Source organism: Orbicella franksi, chromosome 14, assembly GCF_964199315.1.
Source record: "Orbicella franksi chromosome 14, jaOrbFran1.1, whole genome shotgun sequence".
NCBI classification, from domain to species: domain Eukaryota; kingdom Metazoa; phylum Cnidaria; class Anthozoa; order Scleractinia; family Merulinidae; genus Orbicella; species Orbicella franksi.
Window position 1 is genome coordinate 21,576,192 of NC_138158.1, and position 19,628 is coordinate 21,595,819.

The 19,628-nt window shown below is 39.6% G+C and overlaps 1 protein-coding gene across 3 annotated transcripts; it reads right to left on the reverse strand.

Moving 5' to 3' along the window:
• LOC145468252 (gamma-aminobutyric acid type B receptor subunit 1-like) lies at positions 1 to 19,563 on the reverse strand. 3 transcript variants are annotated; one of them, XM_081451931.1, is made up of 19 exons: positions 19,309 to 19,563; positions 17,644 to 17,944; positions 13,380 to 13,714; positions 11,234 to 11,377; positions 10,172 to 10,348; positions 9,535 to 9,636; positions 9,026 to 9,091; positions 8,694 to 8,894; positions 7,908 to 8,138; positions 7,315 to 7,384; positions 6,978 to 7,088; positions 6,421 to 6,568; positions 5,716 to 5,848; positions 5,516 to 5,626; positions 4,750 to 4,863; positions 4,030 to 4,365; positions 2,832 to 3,083; positions 1,779 to 2,108; positions 1 to 1,357 (listed from the first exon to the last, which is right to left on the reverse strand). In XM_081451931.1, exons 3-19 carry the CDS (start codon positions 13,680 to 13,682, stop codon positions 1,061 to 1,063), a joined length of 3,126 nt encoding a protein of 1,041 aa, XP_081308057.1. In that variant the 5' UTR covers positions 13,683 to 13,714; positions 17,644 to 17,944; positions 19,309 to 19,563; the 3' UTR covers positions 1 to 1,060. The 3 variants fall into 3 exon arrangements, with proteins under 3 accessions (XP_081308057.1, XP_081308058.1, XP_081308056.1); XM_081451932.1 differs by lacking the exon at positions 19,309 to 19,563 and having other exon boundaries at positions 13,881 to 18,411; XM_081451930.1 differs by lacking the exon at positions 19,309 to 19,563 and having other exon boundaries at positions 17,644 to 18,410.
• Between the last annotated feature and the right edge of the window lie 65 nt (positions 19,564 to 19,628).

Below are 19,628 nucleotides of genomic sequence, written 5' to 3' on the forward strand. Positions count from 1 at the left end.
CAGATTAAAGTGGACTTTAATGTACGAATCATCCTAAAAGCTAGCTATCCCAGAAGATATTTTTCTGATGGCAAAGAGCTACTTCAGTTAGATGGGGGATACTTCTACTAATATGTTTGATAAGCTTAGACCCACTGTACGTTTTCAAGTGAGTGTTGAAAATAATGAAGTAGTATATTCGTCTTTAGTTACTGTTATGGAGCTCTGTAACTCTACAACAAGCATAATGACAGCACTTGTAACACTTGTGGGGGCGTAGGGAGTAATTGACATTGACACATTTTAGGCTTATTATTTACATGCTTTTGGTTTATTCCATGCAAAGCGCTAGACTATGAAAAGTCTCATATTCTTACTGGTATAGAATGTATCTATGTACTAGAAAATAAATAGCTATCAAATTTATTATGTACAAACGCACATATTAAGATTTAAAATGGTCTGAGACCTCTCCTCAATTGGAGGCAAATTTAATTTCCTTTTACCATTAGTCAAAGTAAAACATCGTCTCTACACACTCTCAGTGGGGTCCTCAATCGCTCCCCCTCCCTCGAGAGACGTCTGGGATGTCACGTGGAAAATTCCATTCTGATGACGTAGATCCATAAACATTCGTTTAGCGTCTTTGATTGGTTGTTGCTTTCGCGCGAAAATTCAAAACCGAGAAACAACCAATCACAGTTGCCACAAGGATCTCTACAGAGACACGACATCAGAATGAATTTTTTTTCGGGTCGTGGTAAATCTACTGGTTTGAAATGTGAAATGAAAAGTTCTGCAATTATCGAAACTTTATCGAAGGTCGTGCGAGAGAGATGATCCAGATCGATGTCTTCCGCGGTTTATTTTTTCCGCTGTGCACGACTAAACAAAAATGCCCTGAAGGCAAAGGATCTTAGCCACTAACAAAACTTATTTCTTCGGCCTAAGTAACACTGTTCCACACGGCGCTCCCAATGCCGGCTGCAATCAGAGTCGAATCGAAGAGCTCCCCGTTAAAGGATTTCAACTTAAATCTTTAACCACGTCTAGAAGCATTGCCTATCAGGAGAGGGTCCCCTCATCTATTAGCGTTTCGAACCGGCGAAGGTTCTCTTGATCTGCTGGCTCCTCGAGCCGGCGAAGGGTCTCTCGATCTGGATGTATTGTAAGGTATAGAGGTAGTTAACCTCAGCCGAGGCGTCGCTACTGCCGAGGATTTTGCCACCTTCTCTTTTCGCTTAGGGGTTAAGTTCGTATCAATCCTTGGTTGTACGTTGTATTTTGTCTTTTTAAACTTTCGCTCCATTTTAGGGCTGGCTATACTGCTTGTTACGCTCGCTGTGTCCGATTCTTCGCTGAAAAGGTCTTGTGGCGGCTGTGAAATGAATAAGAGAAAATCGGCATAAGAGGTTACTTGGATACAAAGAGTAACCACGGTCACGGGTAACGAGAATCATGGTTCAGAGTAGTAAATGAGTAGTAAATGGGTACAGGCAAATTATCAGAGTAACCAGGAAAATTAAGGGGAAGGGTGGCTGAAAAAAAAAAAAAAAATCGTGCAAGGGGAGCCATGGGAAAAAATCGCGCAAGTGCTTTTTACTATCCAGGTCCTATTTGAAAGAAAAGAAATTGCACAAGCTTTTGTTCACCATAAGTAATCATGCACAACCTGAAGGTGCAAAAAAAAAAAAAAAAAATCATGCCCCAGAAAATTTCCCAACCCCCTCCCCCCCTCAAAAATATAAACGTCCGTCCCTAATAACTCTCGAACCGAATGGCTGTACAGATGTACTTACCTCATCAGTTTGAACTAGTGAATGACTCATCTCTGGCTTGTTCGTTTGAACATGTATATGGCTTAGAGATGCTTTCACTGTCTGCATGTGACTCTCACATAGTTTTACTCTTATAGTCTGTGTGTCTACATCCGCTACCGGTGTCGGCTCTTCCGCTTCCGTTTGCATCATGACTTCCGCCTTTTCTACTTCCGGTTCCGGTTCTGTTATCATGCACGCACTTTGTGTCCTTACGATGATTGTTTGTATCTCAGCTGTGTTGTATAAGACCTGCATTGTTTGAGTGTGGACTGCCGCAGTGGGAACGCCGGGTGGATCGATGTAAACTGTCTGTGGGTAAGGATAATATCAAGCTTATCCAGTATGAACGTCAATTTCCATATTAAAAAAATCTTGATTATCTTGTTAAACCGGATTATTGTTCAGTGGTGCTCAAACAGGGGAGGAAAGTGGTCGAAAATAGGGCCTGCTAGAGAGAATTTTTGATCCGGGATGTGGGGTCCTCCCCTACATATCCTACTGGAGTCAATCGGCTTTCGAACACCCGAGCTCAGCTAGATAAATCAGATTGTAAATTTGTCTGCTGACAAAAGGGCTTACTAAGTTCATATGCTATTATTACACGTCGCAGCGATATCTACAATCACCAATGAGTCTTCACTATTCAACAGACTGACTGACAGGCTGACTGACTCAATGATATGACAATGACTGACTGATTGAATAACAAACAGACAGACATACTAACGGACAGACAAACAGATAGACAGACAGACAGACAGACAGGGAGACCGACCGACCGACAGACAGACCGACAAATAGGAGAAAGTCAGAGACAGTCAGACAGACAGACAGACAGACAGACAGACAGACAAACAGACAGACTGCCTCCCTGGCCTTCCTTCTTGCATGCCTAATTGACCGACCAGTTGACTGATCAACCACCCGACCAACTTATTTCTTCTTTCCGACTTATTTCTTCTTCCATTTCCCTTAAACCATTTTAGTACTTTTAGTTCCTCGACTTTGAGAGTAAAAACAGAGTTATAATACCTCGGTTACAATGCGCGTCTCGCCTTCCTTCGTTCTGTTGGGTACACCACCGACCATGTAATCCCAGTCTGGAGAAACAGGAGCACAGGAGTAAGCGCCTGAGCACGAAGCCAACTGGGGCCGAAACCTCTTGGGATCTGCGCATGTGTTGCATTCACACCTACTGCAACTGTTCTCGTGCCTCATCTCGATGTCGTTACAGTCCGCAGATGCCATCTGTGACTTCTTTTGGCAATGATGGGCGCGTTTGAGCTGTCAGGAGAAGAACGTGAGAGATTTTGCTTAATTCCAAAGACTGAATTTCGGGGCCACTCAGAAGTTACGACACTGAAGTAAAGTGATTGATCGAGTGAACGTAAAAATGTCTCAAAAATATGTTTCATGTGACATATATATGAAATAATTCATATATGAACTGCGGTTGTAGATGAAAGTGAAGAATGATCATCGCAGTAAATTTTCCAATTTAAGCAATTGGAAAGAAGAAGCCTGAAAAAAATCAAGGCTTCCCGTTGAAGCCTTGATTTTTTTTTCAGGCTTCTTCTTTCCAATTGCTTAAATTGGAAAATTTACTGCGATGATCATTCTTCACTTTCAATATGTTTCCTGTTCTTATGGCAAGAGATTAACTTGAATTAGGCTTGAGTACGAAAGACACATCTCTACTGCTCTACTGATAAGCTTCACGTTCTCAATTCCTTCATTCGCCTTACGAGAGACGTCTGAGACTAGACTCGAAAACTATATTCTGATGACGTAGTTCTACAGAGGTCCGTATAGCGTCCGTGATTTTTCGTTTCTCGGTTTTGAATTTTCGCGCGCAACTAACAACCAATCACACACGCTACACGGATCTCTTTGGAACAACGTCATCAGTATGCAATTTTTCGGGTTGCATCACCGATGTTTCTCGAGCATAATACTAATACTAATCCGGCATTATCAAATTAACAAATTGACGTCATTCGTTCATGCGTCTGTCCTGTTATTGATCTTGAATTTCAATGTCATAACATTGTTAAAGTATCTGTGGACAGGACAGGACAGACGCACAAAACTGACGTCAATTTGTTTTTATTTTTGCAATAACATCGCATAAATTATAAGCTCATGTGTCCGTCCACTTATTGACAATGAAAATTAACCAATGAGCGCGCGAAATTTCTGCAGTTGTTGTAAAAACTGTGTTAGAGCTCACCTGAGGAACAACTCCAATAACCAAAAGCGCTACAGAAACCACCATAATAATCAATCCAGTTATGCCATAAAAGGGATTTGGATACTGTCGCACGTGCATTATTATCGGAATCTCAATGATGCACATGACCGCTGCTATTACTAAACAAAGGGCACAATTTCGTGTGTTGTTACACAACGGTATACACAAACGACGCGCAGGCCAGGCTGCTAAGGTACCAATCAGAAGTAGCAGTCCCTTGGGAACAAAGAGTAGTGCCAGAGCTCCCTCCTCGTTGTCAGAGATGCATTGTTCAACCAGCTGTGCTCGCTCCTCGTAGGGACGAGGTCTTTCAACCTGTTGTAAGAATCAAGAAGCTTTCTCCATAAGTATGGCCATCTTGTTCTTTGAAGATGACCTACTTGTTAAGATGAACATGCGAAATATCATCAGAGAAATCAGTTGTGTGAGTTGAATTGCCCGTATTTTTAATCATATGCGACTGTTAGAAATGAACATTTTCCCTCTGAGAAAACGGTTCTGACACATACGAATTTTCTGTCAAGATGAATCCTAGAGACATGAAACAGTGTTACAGATTGCGAGCTATCAACATGGCGAAATGTCTTAAATATTGCTCAAATTATATGAAACTAATCAAAGTGAGTGAAAAACACAGCAACAACACCGCGCCGTTGTTTACGTTTATTTTTATATCAGTAATCATACATCCAGACTTACTTCTCGAAGAACCTTAACAGCACGAGGGTTAAAAACAACTTGCCACGTGATCAACAAGATGATGTCAGCAATAGTTATAATGAATGCGATCATAAACATCCACGACCATGGAACCTGGATGGAGAAAAATTTTTAATTGTGAGCCAATCAGTTCAACAGAAAATCAGAACTTAAGCTTCACAAATGAACGAAAGAACGAACGATTGAATGGACGGACGGACGGACGGACGAACGAACGAACGAACGAACGAATGAATGAATAACTTTATTACCGTGTCAAAAATTCTAGCTTACTGTAAACAGTAAGCTAATCGTGGACACCTATATATACTAATTAAGAATTAGATTATGAGCTCGAGATTTCTATCACATGATGGTTGACTCGGGCTGCGCCCTCGTCAACTATTCCGCATAGAAATGGAGAGCGAATAATCTAATTGTTTTAGTATAAATCTGCTGGTCGTTAAAAACTTTATCTAAGTCCTCTTCATAGACGCCTCGAAAACGCGAGGAAGCGGCCGTCATTTTGTTAACAACCGCACACTGCTCCGCTACTCACTGTCTACAACAGCATAGATGGTGAGCAGAGTAGCCAATCAGAGAACGGTATTCATGATAGAACGATAGTAGATTTATACTAATAATAATTATAAAATTCCAATCATAAAAAAAGAGATCATACGGGGCATAGTTAGTTAATTACAGCAAAAAAGACTAGGTTGATAAAAATGATTTTCCAAAGGAACAAAATTCTACGCATGCGCACCTTCTTTATCGTATGCGGTCTCCAGGACACAACTCTGTAAGCGAATAAAACTCTGGGAAGAAGGCTGCCCAGACACAATGTGAACCCTAAACTGAGAAACCAGGAGCGGGCCTGCAACAGAAACAAATAAGAGTGATTGATGATGCCTTTTCTGTCTCCGTTCAAATGTGTTCGATGCCAAAACAAACACTGGTGCTTACCTTACAGACCCACTGCATTGAGTCGAAAGAGATAAGGGCTCCATCAAGTCCAAACAGGACAACAGAAAACAGGTTTAACATGCAGCCCAGAATGAGTAATTCAGTGAGGAAAAATCCAGAATGATAGATGACTCTGCAATAAAGAAAAAAGTGAACTTAACAAGGCACCAAATTGTAAAAAAACAGTCAAATATATTTTACAAGCTATTTCATTTTGTGTGGAGAAATACAAAGAAATGAAGAGAATTACTTCAGGGAAGCGGGGAGCTTGTCGATCGACCGGCCATCTAAGGTTACTGTTCAGAATGTGTCACGGGTTACCGCAAGCAGTTTTAGTTCTACTCGACGTAATTTCTCAGCTTCTTATCTATATTTTAGCCGTTTTGGCCAGAAATAGGGTATTTTGGCCATTATAGATAAGACCATCATCAAAAGCCTTTCACAATGCCTTTAAAAACGGTCTGAACTAGGAAACTAGGTATAAGGCAGGTCTGAAACAGAGTATTGATTTATTGATCGGGTCTTACATAGGCTAGGGTATCAAAGGTTTGGTCAGGTCAAAAATAGGGTAGGGAAAACCGCAGATATTGGTGTTAAATAGGGTAAGGGTTTTGGGAAGCGAGCTGCACACCCTCACCCAATTTTTCTGGGAGTATCCCCCACCCGGGCCAATAACCAGCAAGAGTATCCTTTGACTTTACCCACCTGTGTCGTCGAAAAACCAAAAGCAAAGCCAGGCAGAGAACGCAGCAAACAAGAATAAATCCAGAAATCAAAGCCCACGAGATGAATAAAGGAAATCTGATATACAGCCATGAATCTGTTGATGCTTTTCTTTGGTAAGGTTGACCGGCTGTCAAACAAGATCAAGAGAAGCAATTCGATTTATTGTGTGGCCTTATATGACCGCGAGGTCAGACAATTCTATGGTGTGATATGAGCTCGAAACTAGAGGCTGTTTAGAAATTTCAATAATGACATTTAGGCAATGGATGACGACCTAATAACTTTCACATACATTTGCGAGTGGCCACTGAGGTAAATCTTTGGTTTTGCTTCTCAAGAAACCACTACTAACAGCATTTTAGGTGAAAGTTTCATTTTTCTTTTCGGTCTTCCTGTCGTCAATCGTTCATAGTTTCAAACACTCGCTGCGACTCAAACACATCTCAGACGTACTTGTCTACTCTAAGAGTCATTTCAGGACACAAGGAATTTTTAGGGACGCCTAAAAATTCCTTGTGTCCTGAAACACAACGTACCTGGCCAATGCACTTGCTCCAAAACCGCTGGTCCATTGTTACCTTCGGATTGCCCCTTCAGGATTAGGGTAGGGGGGTTGTAGTCATACACTCCCACTTCTTGAGTGCCAACTGTATAGATATGAAAGAGAATGAATGACTGCGTTAACCTCTCCATAGCTACCTGAATAGCCTGTGAACAGGCTCTGGCTAGAAGGGCCTGACCGTAGCTGGAAAGGCCGAGAAGGAAATCGCTGCAGGCTAGTACCAGAAGAGGAAAAGTAACTGTCTTTTGCCTTCTCAAGAGAATGTTTCCAACGATAGACAACAGTTGATGTTTTTTTTAACATTAACTTACTAGATTTTCTAAACTGTCGGATGAACACCTTACACCTCCTATTTCCATTCTTGTCAAATGCGACCACACCCTATGAAAGAATGACAAATATTCGCGTCAAGAAATACAGTCAATAGACCATCAATTCACACCTTAAAATTTTGAAAGTGCTAACGGATAACATAGTAATCGGGTCCTGCTGGATCTGAACAGCAACATGTAGGGAAGTCGATCAAAGAAAGGCTGAACATACACTGTTCGTCTCAACAATACGATCAGCTTTTCTTTACTGTTTGAAGTCAAATTACGGATACATTTGTTACAAAAGTGCTATGGTCTCTTGAAAATGTCTACATTGGATTTCCTGTTCATTATTGACTTAGCATAACTTAAGTCACTTCTGACTGCTGAGTGACAAACTCGCGATCTGATTGGCAACACCGGGGCTGTTCATCAAGTGAATCAGTTCAGTATTCAGTTGAAGGAATGTAATAGAGTTTAGCTATAGGTCGAAATTCCTTCTCCAAAATCGTCATTGTTGCTATGGGGGTATTGTTAGGTGTTCCAGCAGTAAAACGGGTCGGAAGTAGCAAAAATTTCAGCAAACAACATACCGAAGGTCCCGTAAAATGTACTTGAATTGCCTCTTCCTTGAAAAGTTCGCTCACCATACGTCGACCATAACCAAGGTTGTACAGCTCCATTTGCCAATCCACAATTACCGGCCGAGCACGCTCAAGCGTGGCAGCTATCGCCCACATGGCCTCATAAGCGAACGGCGCGTACGTGCTGCGGAATGCTTCTGGGATTCTTTGATTGTATTCAGCGAAAAACTGGTCCGTGCTCTGAAAGCGACAGAAATAAAGAATTAATCCAGCACGGGAAGCAGTGCTTAGCTTAGGCGATATCAAACGAGTACAAGGGTCGACGAACGTTGACAAGGGTCAGCAAGAGTTGACTAGGATTTACGAGGGGAGATGAGAGTTGACGAAAGGAGACGAGAGTTGACGAGAGGTAACGAGAGGTGACGAGACTTAATGAGGGTCAACGAGAGTTGCCTTGCCTTGGGTTTACAAGAGCCGAAGAGAGTTGGCGAGAATTGCCGAAAGTTGACGAGAAGTGACGAGCAGTGTCGAGAGTTGACTAGGATTTACGACAGGGAAAGAGAGTTGCCGAGACTTAACGAAGGTCAACGAGAGTAGGGTTTACGAGAGTTCAAGAGAGTTGGTGAGAATTCACGAGAGTCAATTGAAAACACCAGTTGACGAGTGCTGATTAGAGTTGACCAGGGTTTACGAGAGCTGACGAGGGTTCGCGACACTTCACAAGATCTTCAACTCCGAAGGGCTAAACGCGCATAATCGCATCTTTTATGGGGTCAAAAAAGAGGTAACAAGTACCTTTCCTGATACCAAAGTTGCGTTGATTTCATTCTTGTAGTAGAAGGTGAAGTGATAATCCAAGGCCTCTTCCATCTGCGATCTCGTGCATGTCAGTTTATCGGAGGATTGAGGCACCCACCAATCAGATGTTTCATTAACATCCGGGGTCGACGTTACAATCCAAACGTAGTTTTGTCCGTACATTCCATTCAGGTAAGCCTGAAATTGAGCAACACTAAATATTTTAGCAAGGAAATCAATTAAAGCTGCATGCATGAGGGCTTATTCCTTGGTATTTTGGAAGAAGTTCTTCATACAGTCAAGGCGTAAAAGCGATTGCCGTTACCCACCTGACAAAATACTTCCTTCGCTCTGGAGTGATGAAAAGTTCCAAGAATAATGTGAGCTCCCTTGTCCTGACAACAGAAACGAGTGTAAATCATTAACCGTCTCAGGCTAAAATTACTAAAAGACTAAGTCAAAAGCCAGTTTTCATTTGATTGCTTCACACAAAATGCTTGCTCAAAGAGAGAACTTTGGGATTTATCAGTGATAATCTTGGTGAGATCTTACACATGACAGTTTATCCACTAATCCGCTAGTTACGTTTAATCGTTCCTTTCTGGAAAATCATTTGGAAAATAGATACATTATTCATTATACGCATCTTCAACTAGTTGCACAGGTTAGCTCGTTCTTTTGGCACAAAATTATCTTCTCCATTAGTTCTGCGGCTGAAATTTGAGTTTCGTAACCTTCAGTTCCCTTCAGTCAAGTCATTGGGCTAGTATGAATTCGAAATCGCCTAAAAATCGAAAGATGAAGAGCAGTTATTTTTGAAACGAGATGCACATTTTACCTTCAGGATTTTGACTGCTACTGCAGGATCTTGTGTAAATCCTTCATTTGCCACAATTTTGGTGCCATTATTTTTCAGAGATTCAGCAAGGTGCTGACTTATCTAGGATGGAGAAAAGCAAAACTATGTTTAGGTAATATATCAAACACGAAAGATCGTGTTTTATCGTATTTAAAAACACCGAGAAGAGAGTTGAAAATAGCACGCGCAGCGAATAATTGTTGGTCAACTTCGAGGGGTTTGGAATGTGGTGAAACACTGTCTTGAGTGTTTGATAATTATTATGTCTTTTCAAACGAACTTTAACTGAGGAAAAATGGAGAAATATAGTCATAAAAAATGCCAAACCCCAAACACCGTCACGGTCAAGATTTCCTTTTTCTCCACGAGTTATAATGAGTTTGAGAAGGATATAGTTACCATTAACGAGAGTAAACGTTTTTTAAACATTTTCAGTTGTTTTCACGTGGTCACATTACAGGTATAGCTTCCCCAATTAGTTTTGATGTCATTTATGAAATTAAGTGATCAGTGAGTTTATACTTCTCGATGATGTTAAAAAAAGGCCCCCTGTGGTGGAGCTGACTTGTTCAGAAATAACTCAAAAAGCCCTGACGCAGTTTGAATATTGACTTACCCGTGAATAGTACGGTGACGCGTCGTAAATCATGCCAGTCTCGTCTTTCCAACCAAATCGCCGAATAAAGCGCAAACGAGGTTCATTGAAGACAAAGTCAGTCGGTACTGTGCGGAAGAACAAAGGGTATCTGTCCCGTTTGGTTGAAAGTTCGAGATCGGTGGCTCCGTAAGAAAACTGTGGACATAATATCATTGTTAAGATAAGTGAAGGTAATGTCTGGATGGGAGCCAAGTGGCCCATCAGGCCAGAGCTTATCTCGGTTTCTGTAGCGTGAAGCGTCTAGGAGTATTTCTTCTCCCCCTGGATTGGATGCTAGTCCATTGCAGGGTTACCCCCAGCATACGATTCACCGGTACCCATTTATACACCTGGGTGGACAAAAGCACTGTGAGATTAGTGTCTTGCCCAAGATTACAACTCAATGTCCCCCCCCCCCCGGCCAGGGCTCGAACCCGAACCGCTTGGCGCACTAACCATGAGGCCACCGCGTTAAGAACCTACCATATAAATGAAATTTAAACAGCGTTTGACAGAAAGTCGCTGTCCAAATCGGGCTTAAAACCAATGCAACACAAATGATAGATCAGGTCCTCCATCTAACGAGTTTCAAACACGCCAGGTATATGAAACGACAGCTCGATGGTAATTGTTTGACGTAAAATTCTCACTGATTCACGTTGATTCGTGTGGTGTCATAATGGAGGTCATGGAGACGCGCTGAAAAATATTCAGTTCTGTTTCGAGTTTTTCCGAAACAATAGTCGGTAAGATCAATTTACACCTTACGCGTGCATTTTAATTATTTAGATGTGTGAAAAACTCTATACATGACTAAGTTTGCAAGTTTGGTCTCAACGCTCTAAACCGTGAAAGTCTGGGAAGGAGTAATAATAGAAAATGGAAAGAGATAAGAAAAGGAAAGTACGAATAGTAGCACCAATTTCTGCTTTTCTTTTACTCGTTCCCAGTTTCCAAACGGCCAGTTTGCTGGTTCCCAGACTCCCGTTAGAGAGTTGCCTCTGGAAAGACGCTACTTCTCTCACATCAATAAATTCTAACCTGCAGAAGGCCGATGTCAGGAAGCCCTGCATACGCCGCTACTGTCTTGGCCAGGTCATTGTCGAAAGGTCCCAGTATCATGGTCATTTTAGGTTCCTTGTGTAAGTAGTCGTACAAAACTTTGGTTCCTTCGCTCAAGTGGCCCTGGAACAAAAACAACATTGTTGTCATTTTGAAAAAAAAGGTTTAAAAATGATTCATGTAAAACATAGGCACAGGATGCACAAAATGACTATTACACAGAGAGTGTATTTAGTTGTTTATTTACAAACAATATATAACATATAGATTCCATCTTACCGTCCGTACGTCTGTTCAGTAATAGATCACAGAAGACGTCAAAATGTGGCAAGAACGTTAGGCGAGTGTGTCACTGATGTTTTTACCATATTTTGACGGCATCTGTGATCTATAACTGAACAGACGCACGGCAAAATGGGAACTATTTGTCTTAGATAGAAAAGAAACAAAAAAAGTTGTTAATGACCTTATTCATGCATCTAATCTCCAATAGACCATATGTAAGAACCAATCAAAAGGCGAGAATAATTCAACCTATTATGATATGACAGCAACGTCACATAGGCGAGTGATCTGGGTGTTGGATTTGATCTTCTGTCTCCTGTCGCTACCCATATTTGTTCAGTTGAATTCGTCGGCTGCGTTTTGTAAACAGACAACTGGTATGCCTGTCACCAGTTGGGATTCTCCAGTAACTCGTGTTAAATTTTCAACATTTATTTGTTTAATTACACAGTCCAATTAGCTCAGGACTGCTAAATCCTTCAATAATTTCTTATTTTACAATATACATGCGGCTTTAATTTACCACGAATCGAGTTCAGTTCTCATTCAAGACGTAAATCTTTTCAGGCTAACTTCAAAAAACTGCCTTCCCTGAGATCGTTTCTCCTTTTGACAATATTTACAGTTTCTTAAAAATGTTAAAACCACAGGAATCAGAATAGGATTCTAATTTTGTATTCATTTTCATCTCTTATTACATCTGCCGAACCGTCAGAACAAAGCTTTAAACCTGTAGCCAGTGTTTGAATAGACGAATTTCTTATCGTCTCGATTTGTCCTTGTTTAACTTTTTCCGTACACTGTAGTTAATGCATTCTTATTGCAGTTCTAATTGTTACTACAGAATTGTAGCTGAGAATAAACCAGGTGTCTTCATATATAGGGAAGCCTTCCCTATTCGTTTCGTAACATAGTCGCAATTCTATCGGTGACAATGTACGTTCGATATAGCTGCAGCAATCAGCAGAGGAATTACTGACCATATTTTGACACACGAGAGAATTGCCACAATTGGAACGTCAACCATAAAAGCCGAGAAAAAAATACCACGATTTTAAAGCTAAAAATTGGAGGCCTGCGTAATTAACGACATGCTTAATTCTCTTATCTTCTACCACAACGCAAATGAGGAGAGCAAGTGTCGCCAGAGTATATAAGATTGAATAATTTAAAGCAGCTTTATCACCGAGTCAATAAAACAATTCCTAAATAATTTTCAACAATCGCCAAAATCCAACCAATGTAATCAATTATTGATTATAACAATGCCACAAAAATAGGCAGAGAAAAATGCCGACGAAAAAAAGAAATTCGTTAAAGTTGAATGAATGAGGGGCCCAAAATATGGGAAATCGTCTACCACAAACAAAGACAGCGCCTAATAAATTTTACATTTCTATGGGGTGTTTTTATTTTACTTTGTTATTTTAAGTTAACTGTAGGCTCGCTTTATTTGTTATAACCGACGGAAAAACGTCCGAAGTCAAAACATGTAGCTCAGCGTGGATTTATTTTTGAATCTGATGTCCAGCGACTGCGAGTCACGTTTTCATTCAGACTGCAATTGTGATGTATGTTTATCCGTATTTAAACTATAGCTGAAGTGTCGCTGAGGCACATAAAACGCAATTCAATTCCTGCAGAATCTCAATAGGGAAAACACCAAACGGTTAAAATATTTACGACTCAACTTTGACTGTTATTGGTCACATGCAATTTCTACAACCTGCTTTAACACTTTCAATAAACTACGGGAAACAAAAGGTACGGCTAAATTAAGCTGGAAACCCACCTGCCCTTGCGAAAAGAGATAAACCGAAAATGAAAATGATTCTTGTACCTGTGTTGATCTTTGCTGGTGTAGTTCGATTTTATAATCTTCAAGATATCTAGAATCACTGTTTATTTCTTCCACTGCCATCCTGGCCGCTTCCAAGGAACCAGCGCCATTGCGAGAAGCTAAATTGAAGAATCCAGCAATGTGAAGTTCATGTTTGATTCTCCGGCCTGTAGTCGGAATATAACCTCCCCAAGTAGCATTGAATCTCGCCTCCGCGCCGATAGTATCGTTAAACGTAGACGAGAAACGAGGTATTAACGTTAAAAAAATAAGGCAAAATGTCCAGTAAGTCAGCACATCCATGCTTTTGGTCAGCTAAGCGCAAGGCTCATATCCTGAAAAGCGAAACGAAAAGAAAATATCATGTTATTTTACTGACTGAATCATGTACTGTAAATGATGCTTGTTTTGCTAGTCATGTAATTATTAACCCATCGTCTGTCCATTCATTCATTGGCGTTGTTCAATTACTTTACGCAAGCAATTCTGTGCATGATCTACCTTTCTCCTACGTACGCATCATGGTCAATCTATGTTGTCAGCGCTGCGGCTCTGCAAACCATCAGCTTGCATGTATCATTTACTTCAATTCATAATGAATTTACGTCGTTGTCAGGAAACCTTTTTAAATTTCAGTTCCTCTCGGGCGTAACCCTAGTTTTATCTCGTTTCCACGGATAAATATTTTACAGAAGGACCAGTTTTGCGATATATATCGGCGTCTGTTTTTTACTCATCAGGGAGGCTTCTCGTCCGCAAAGGACTAAGTACTAGCTGCAGTGTAAATAACTGGCGAGATTTTGCTTACACATAAGCTTACATGTGACAACCTGATACAGACTCACCTCCACCGTCCACTATACAGACACGTGCGTTCGGTTTGTTTATGTAAAAGGCCTTATTTCATAGGATTGAACTACCAGCTGTGAATCTTGTCTTAGTTTCCAGAGCGAGAAGGGACCAGAAGGGAAAATTATCACACAATTACAAATTTACACTTACTTCCTGATCGACCAGCTTTATAGGGAAAAGACGGCCGTATTGCTCATACTTTACCACAGATTGGAATAACATCTTAAATCTTATGTTACTATAGTTTCCATAAGTATTTTCCTTTGTTATTGGACTAACGAGTTTCTATGACATTTTGAAAGGGCTGCGGCTTTTTTTTCTTTTTTTTTTTTTAAGGGCTGCGGCTTTTAGAAAGGTGAACGACCATATGAGTTATCTGCTGAAAATAGGGCACCATCTGTGTCAAAATCGGTCTTATTTCATTTGATTTTTCAAAGTAAGCAACAATTAAGTAAAAACAAATGTCAGACAAATTAAAGACGAAGTATCATGTCTCTGGAGAACAGCCAACCTCACCGGCCACCAAATCGAGTTGAAAGTTAGCCAGTATTATCAGTTAATTTCGCAATTCAAATTCATCATAAACCGTGCCCAAAAAGTTAAAAGTCAATTCTTGTCGATCATTCATATATACGTGCACATTTAAGAAAAAACGATTCAACGATAATTTTGTGGCTTTCTTATTCTGTTTTCAAATGGAAAATAATGAATGTGCTATAACACTAAGACCCCGGAGGCTTATTTCAATAACGAGAGAGTAGGCATTTTCAATCTATAGTCCTGATTCTTCTGTCCTTAATGCAGCAGAAGGATAGCTTCTTGCGGCTAACCGCGTTAAGCTATTCGATAATGGTTGTTTTAAGTTAACACTAACGTTCGTTCAGCATCAACGACAGCAACTTTGATACATGTAGACAGTCTACAAAATGTAAATGAAGATGTTTCGCGTTCAATCCTCTTTGGTTTGTTGTTACTTTTTTACGGTTTAATTTTGCGTTGTGTTTGACTGACTTGTCCGAAATAAAAGTGAACCTTTTTTAATTAAAATAAAAAAAGCAGTACTAGTATCACAATTATTATTATTGTTTCATTATGTTTTGAGTTATTTGACGTCTCTTTTATTATATGCAACATGAATATTCAATCAGTTTGATTATTTTGGCGAAGTCTTGTCTTAAATGCCATATTGCTTTTAATAGCTTTTTTGTAATAAAAACTTCAAGGTTTTAATTTTCGTGTCGTTGGTAATTAGTGGCAGATTTTTATTAAAAAAGAAATGCATTAAGAATGAAAGGACCTTTATAAATTAATATAATACATTACTTGTTTCGAAACACAGAACATAGAACATGTGAAGACATCACTGACTATTGCAGTTATATAAACAACTTAAGCAGCTGAGAAATTGAAGCCTGAAAAATATTCAGGCTTGAAAAAAGTTATAAACAATTCAAGCCTGAATTCTTTTCAATTTCACAGATGTTTAGTTGTGCATATATGACTGCAGTGATCATTGATGTCTTCGTAGCTTTCTCGGCAGTTCTAACATATGATTTGTCATAATAATAATAATAATAATAATAATAATAATGATAATAATCGAATATTTACCCAGGATAATCCTTCTGTTAACAGTAAAAGCATCATGATATGGTCATTTGTAGGCATAGAACTTATCCAAATCTAACTCCGTCCAACGGATATGCCTTGCTTTTCGTGTTATACGAAATTACATAAGTCAAATTATTGTCGCATTCTGATTGGTTCTTACAGGACAGACACATAGATGACGTCATTGATATTCATTTTTGTCTCTTTGTTCTATAAAACAAGTATAGATTCCATGTTCCCATGCGTCTGTTCAGTTGTAGATCACAGAAGACGTCAAAATGTGGTAAGAACACCAGTGACACTCGGCTATCGCCTCGTGTGCCACTTGTTTATTCTAACCACATTTTGACGTGATCTGTGATCAATTACTGAACAAAAATGGAATCTATATGTTAAATAGCACTTTTCAGGTAAACGAGAAAACCCGCAGCGACCGAATTAATTATACGACGTGATCTCGCCGTTGCAGATTAATTTTGCGGTTTCACTTGGCATAAATTTGCTGTTGGTAAATCGTTAAGAAATCTAAGATAACACCTTGATGACAACGTTTTCAGAATTCAGCGTCTTTTTTGCACCTTTGCAGTCTCACCGTTATATTATTTGCTTCAAAGGCTTTATTTTTAACAGAGTATAAACATTAATAAATTGACAAAGTAATTATAAAAGTATCGGACTTACGCATAATAATGATGTCGACGAGCAAACACGCGAATTAAGTTACCCAAGGGAATTGAAAATACTGCACATTAGCGAGTCCAGGCGGGGTGCAGAATTATACAAAGCGAACGTTTGCAACCTCGGGCCTCAGCTGTCAAACTGTTTGTGTGCTAACAGTTTCGATTTGTCAAGTAAACCAGTTTTCTTTTGATTGGAACCGACAGTCTTCTGTCACCCGGCGTGAATGATTGTGTTTGCAAATTACAAAAGCGCTGGGAAACTGATGATACATCCATAGCGCAAGATTACAGCAAGATCACAACTTGTGAGAAAGTTTTTGAAAGTTATACCCCGTCTAGAGGTTAAAGACAAGAAATGATAGATAACCTGTAATTGATACGAAGTTGTCAAAAATGGTTTAAAAATAGCTGATTAATTACTCTTCGGAATTAAAATTGCAGATGTAGTTGCCTTTATTACTTGCTTGAGTGATCGTAAAAACCAGTCTTGTAATTTCTGAATGCAGTCGAAAATTCGATCTAAACTCCGCCGTGCAGCTTGTAAGAAAGCAGTAAAAAACATGGTATGACGATCAAAACTTTATCTCCTTTTTTACGAAATCATGTAAATTAAAACGGGCCGCTAGCTAGGATCAACATGGGTGAAATGTTGTCATTTCAAGACAATGAACCATAACAACTACACCGTAATCGTGGCTACCTTATGTTTCGAGGGGTTTCACATGAGCGCCACATGATTCAATTTCGCGTTTTTTCAACCCGACTGCAAATTGACCTTAAGTCCTAGCGATGAAACAAGTCTTCATTCACGAAATTTCAAAGCAAGATATTATGTTTTCCAAGGGAAAACATACCGTGTAAATCAACATAAACATGCATGCTACCTCGTGGATTCAAAATTAAAATTCCTTATCGCTAGTTCAGGTAACCAAAGGCAGTGAACATGGGTGAGTTGTTTTGATTTCGAGATAAGCTTTCGATCTCTCGTGCTAATCGTTATCGTTGGCTTACACGTTACGGGGACAGCAAGATTCGAGTCCGGAAAGTCTACAATAACTTCAGGAAATACTCCGAATCCTTACACGTGCAAGAAAAACTTTTCACTCAAAAGCACAACTTACCTATTACAGTTGTGGGGTTCTGTAATTCCTTATTTCCTTCGACTGGGTCCCTAATAACCTTCGCTCTGGCCTAATATATGAGTGATATCGCATGCCCGTTCCAGCTCCTCTGTGATTATTTCCCGGTCAGTCGGTGATCCATCGACATATCATACGCCAATATAGCACAGTAGTAGCCACAGTGGTTGAGGAGATAACCGTAAATCTGACCTCTACAAATTTAACCCAGCTTCTCGGCAATAAATGTTTTCGTGGCGTCCTTGAGATGAAACGGATGTTTCAGTGAAATTTATGAAGAGAACTGAAAAGTAAAGCGAAGCTGTGACACCAGCGGTGACATCTGTGTTGGAGAAACAACATCCGGGGACCCAGAAGATTATCCGGGACCTTGTTAAATAATTTTCCGGGTAATGTCAAAATAACCAAACTCGTGAGAAAACAACAAAATTTGCTTTCTCATTTGAAAGTATTTAGGGCTTTTGCCCTCGGGGTTGAAAAAATTACAGATATGACAATGATTATTTAAAATCACCACCGCCATCTTGTTTCCATTCATGTTAAAAATGTGATTATTTTGCATTTGAAAGAAGATGCAAATTGGGTCCGTAAGAAGAGGAACATTTGGATAATGGAAGAGGCGTTGTTAATTAATACAACCCCTTGAATTGCTTTATTCATTTGCCAATTGAAAATGTTTTTGAATAATTCATTTTCAACACGCTGAAAAGAAAAATATATACATTTAAACCAACAGTCTGTAGAAAGAAAAATTCATCGAAGCCAAATGTTTAGAAAAACATAATTGGTTATCAAAATTATTTGATGTGATACAACACAATTAAGTGCGCCAAAATAACATCGAAATAAAAATAATGACCGACAACGATTCAAATATTAGAAAAATTACGTATATTGAAAACACCTGCAGGTAGATTATTTGGTTGTCGTGCAAGGCTTTCATATTCCGTCCGGTTCGATAATGCTTTGACACGATCGTCGCAGAGAGAAAATAACACAACATGGCAAATGTTATATAGGCTCTTCTTCAGTTCAAAGTGTTGACATTTTCGGACAATCTGCAAGTTCAAACATGCAAGATTTTTTTCTCATGCGCAGTTCGTGCCAGAAATACACGCACGTATTTGTTCGATATGAAAACATGTTTGTTACGTATTAAGAACATCCGGTTGCCGATGTAGTCTGTATTTCGGGCAATGTTTTGGTTTTTTAGCGAGAAATGAGGTTTTAGTTACTCGCAAGGTTCGTCTCGCAAGTAACAAGTTTACAAAGCAAAAGAAAAAAAACACACAACGAACAAACGTATTCTGACGGTCAGAAGCAAATTACAATGCAATCGAAATGCAAACGTAACGAAGATAAATATTTTTATAATAATATCATTGTTTTGTGTTGCTGTTTGAGCCTAAATCTTTGACTGTCTTCCGCAAAGACGAAATCTTTCGTTGTCAACTCGTTAGATATGTGGAACTAAGACGATATGGGAAGAGAATTTTGTCAGCGCGTAACGAACCAAGATGAATGAACGAGCTCAAATACAACATACGCGCAAACATATCACACGAGCTCCTGGCTGACGACACAGAAACAATTTTAAATTTCTAAAATTTTGTCAACTGAGGATGTTAAATTCGTTAAAATGCTTACCTTAATTACTGTGTCGAGCTTTTTCGGGCTTGCTTTGGTAGCTTAGTGAACCAAACGTACCACGATGTACAGTGCGTTGCATATGCGAGGAGTCTATCACGTTATGTGCCGCAAGCGTTCCTTGGGAATACTTAGAACTCCTCATTAGCATGAGTAGGTGAAAATTAATTTTGGTTTGGCTCAAAACTTTACCTGAATTATAATAGACAAACGTGATAACGTTGGTTTGTTTGTTGTTCCATTTCAAACGGCGTGATTGGTTACCCTAGAAATCATTTTTGTTTCTTTCAAATTTCATGGAATCATTGTTTATATGTATA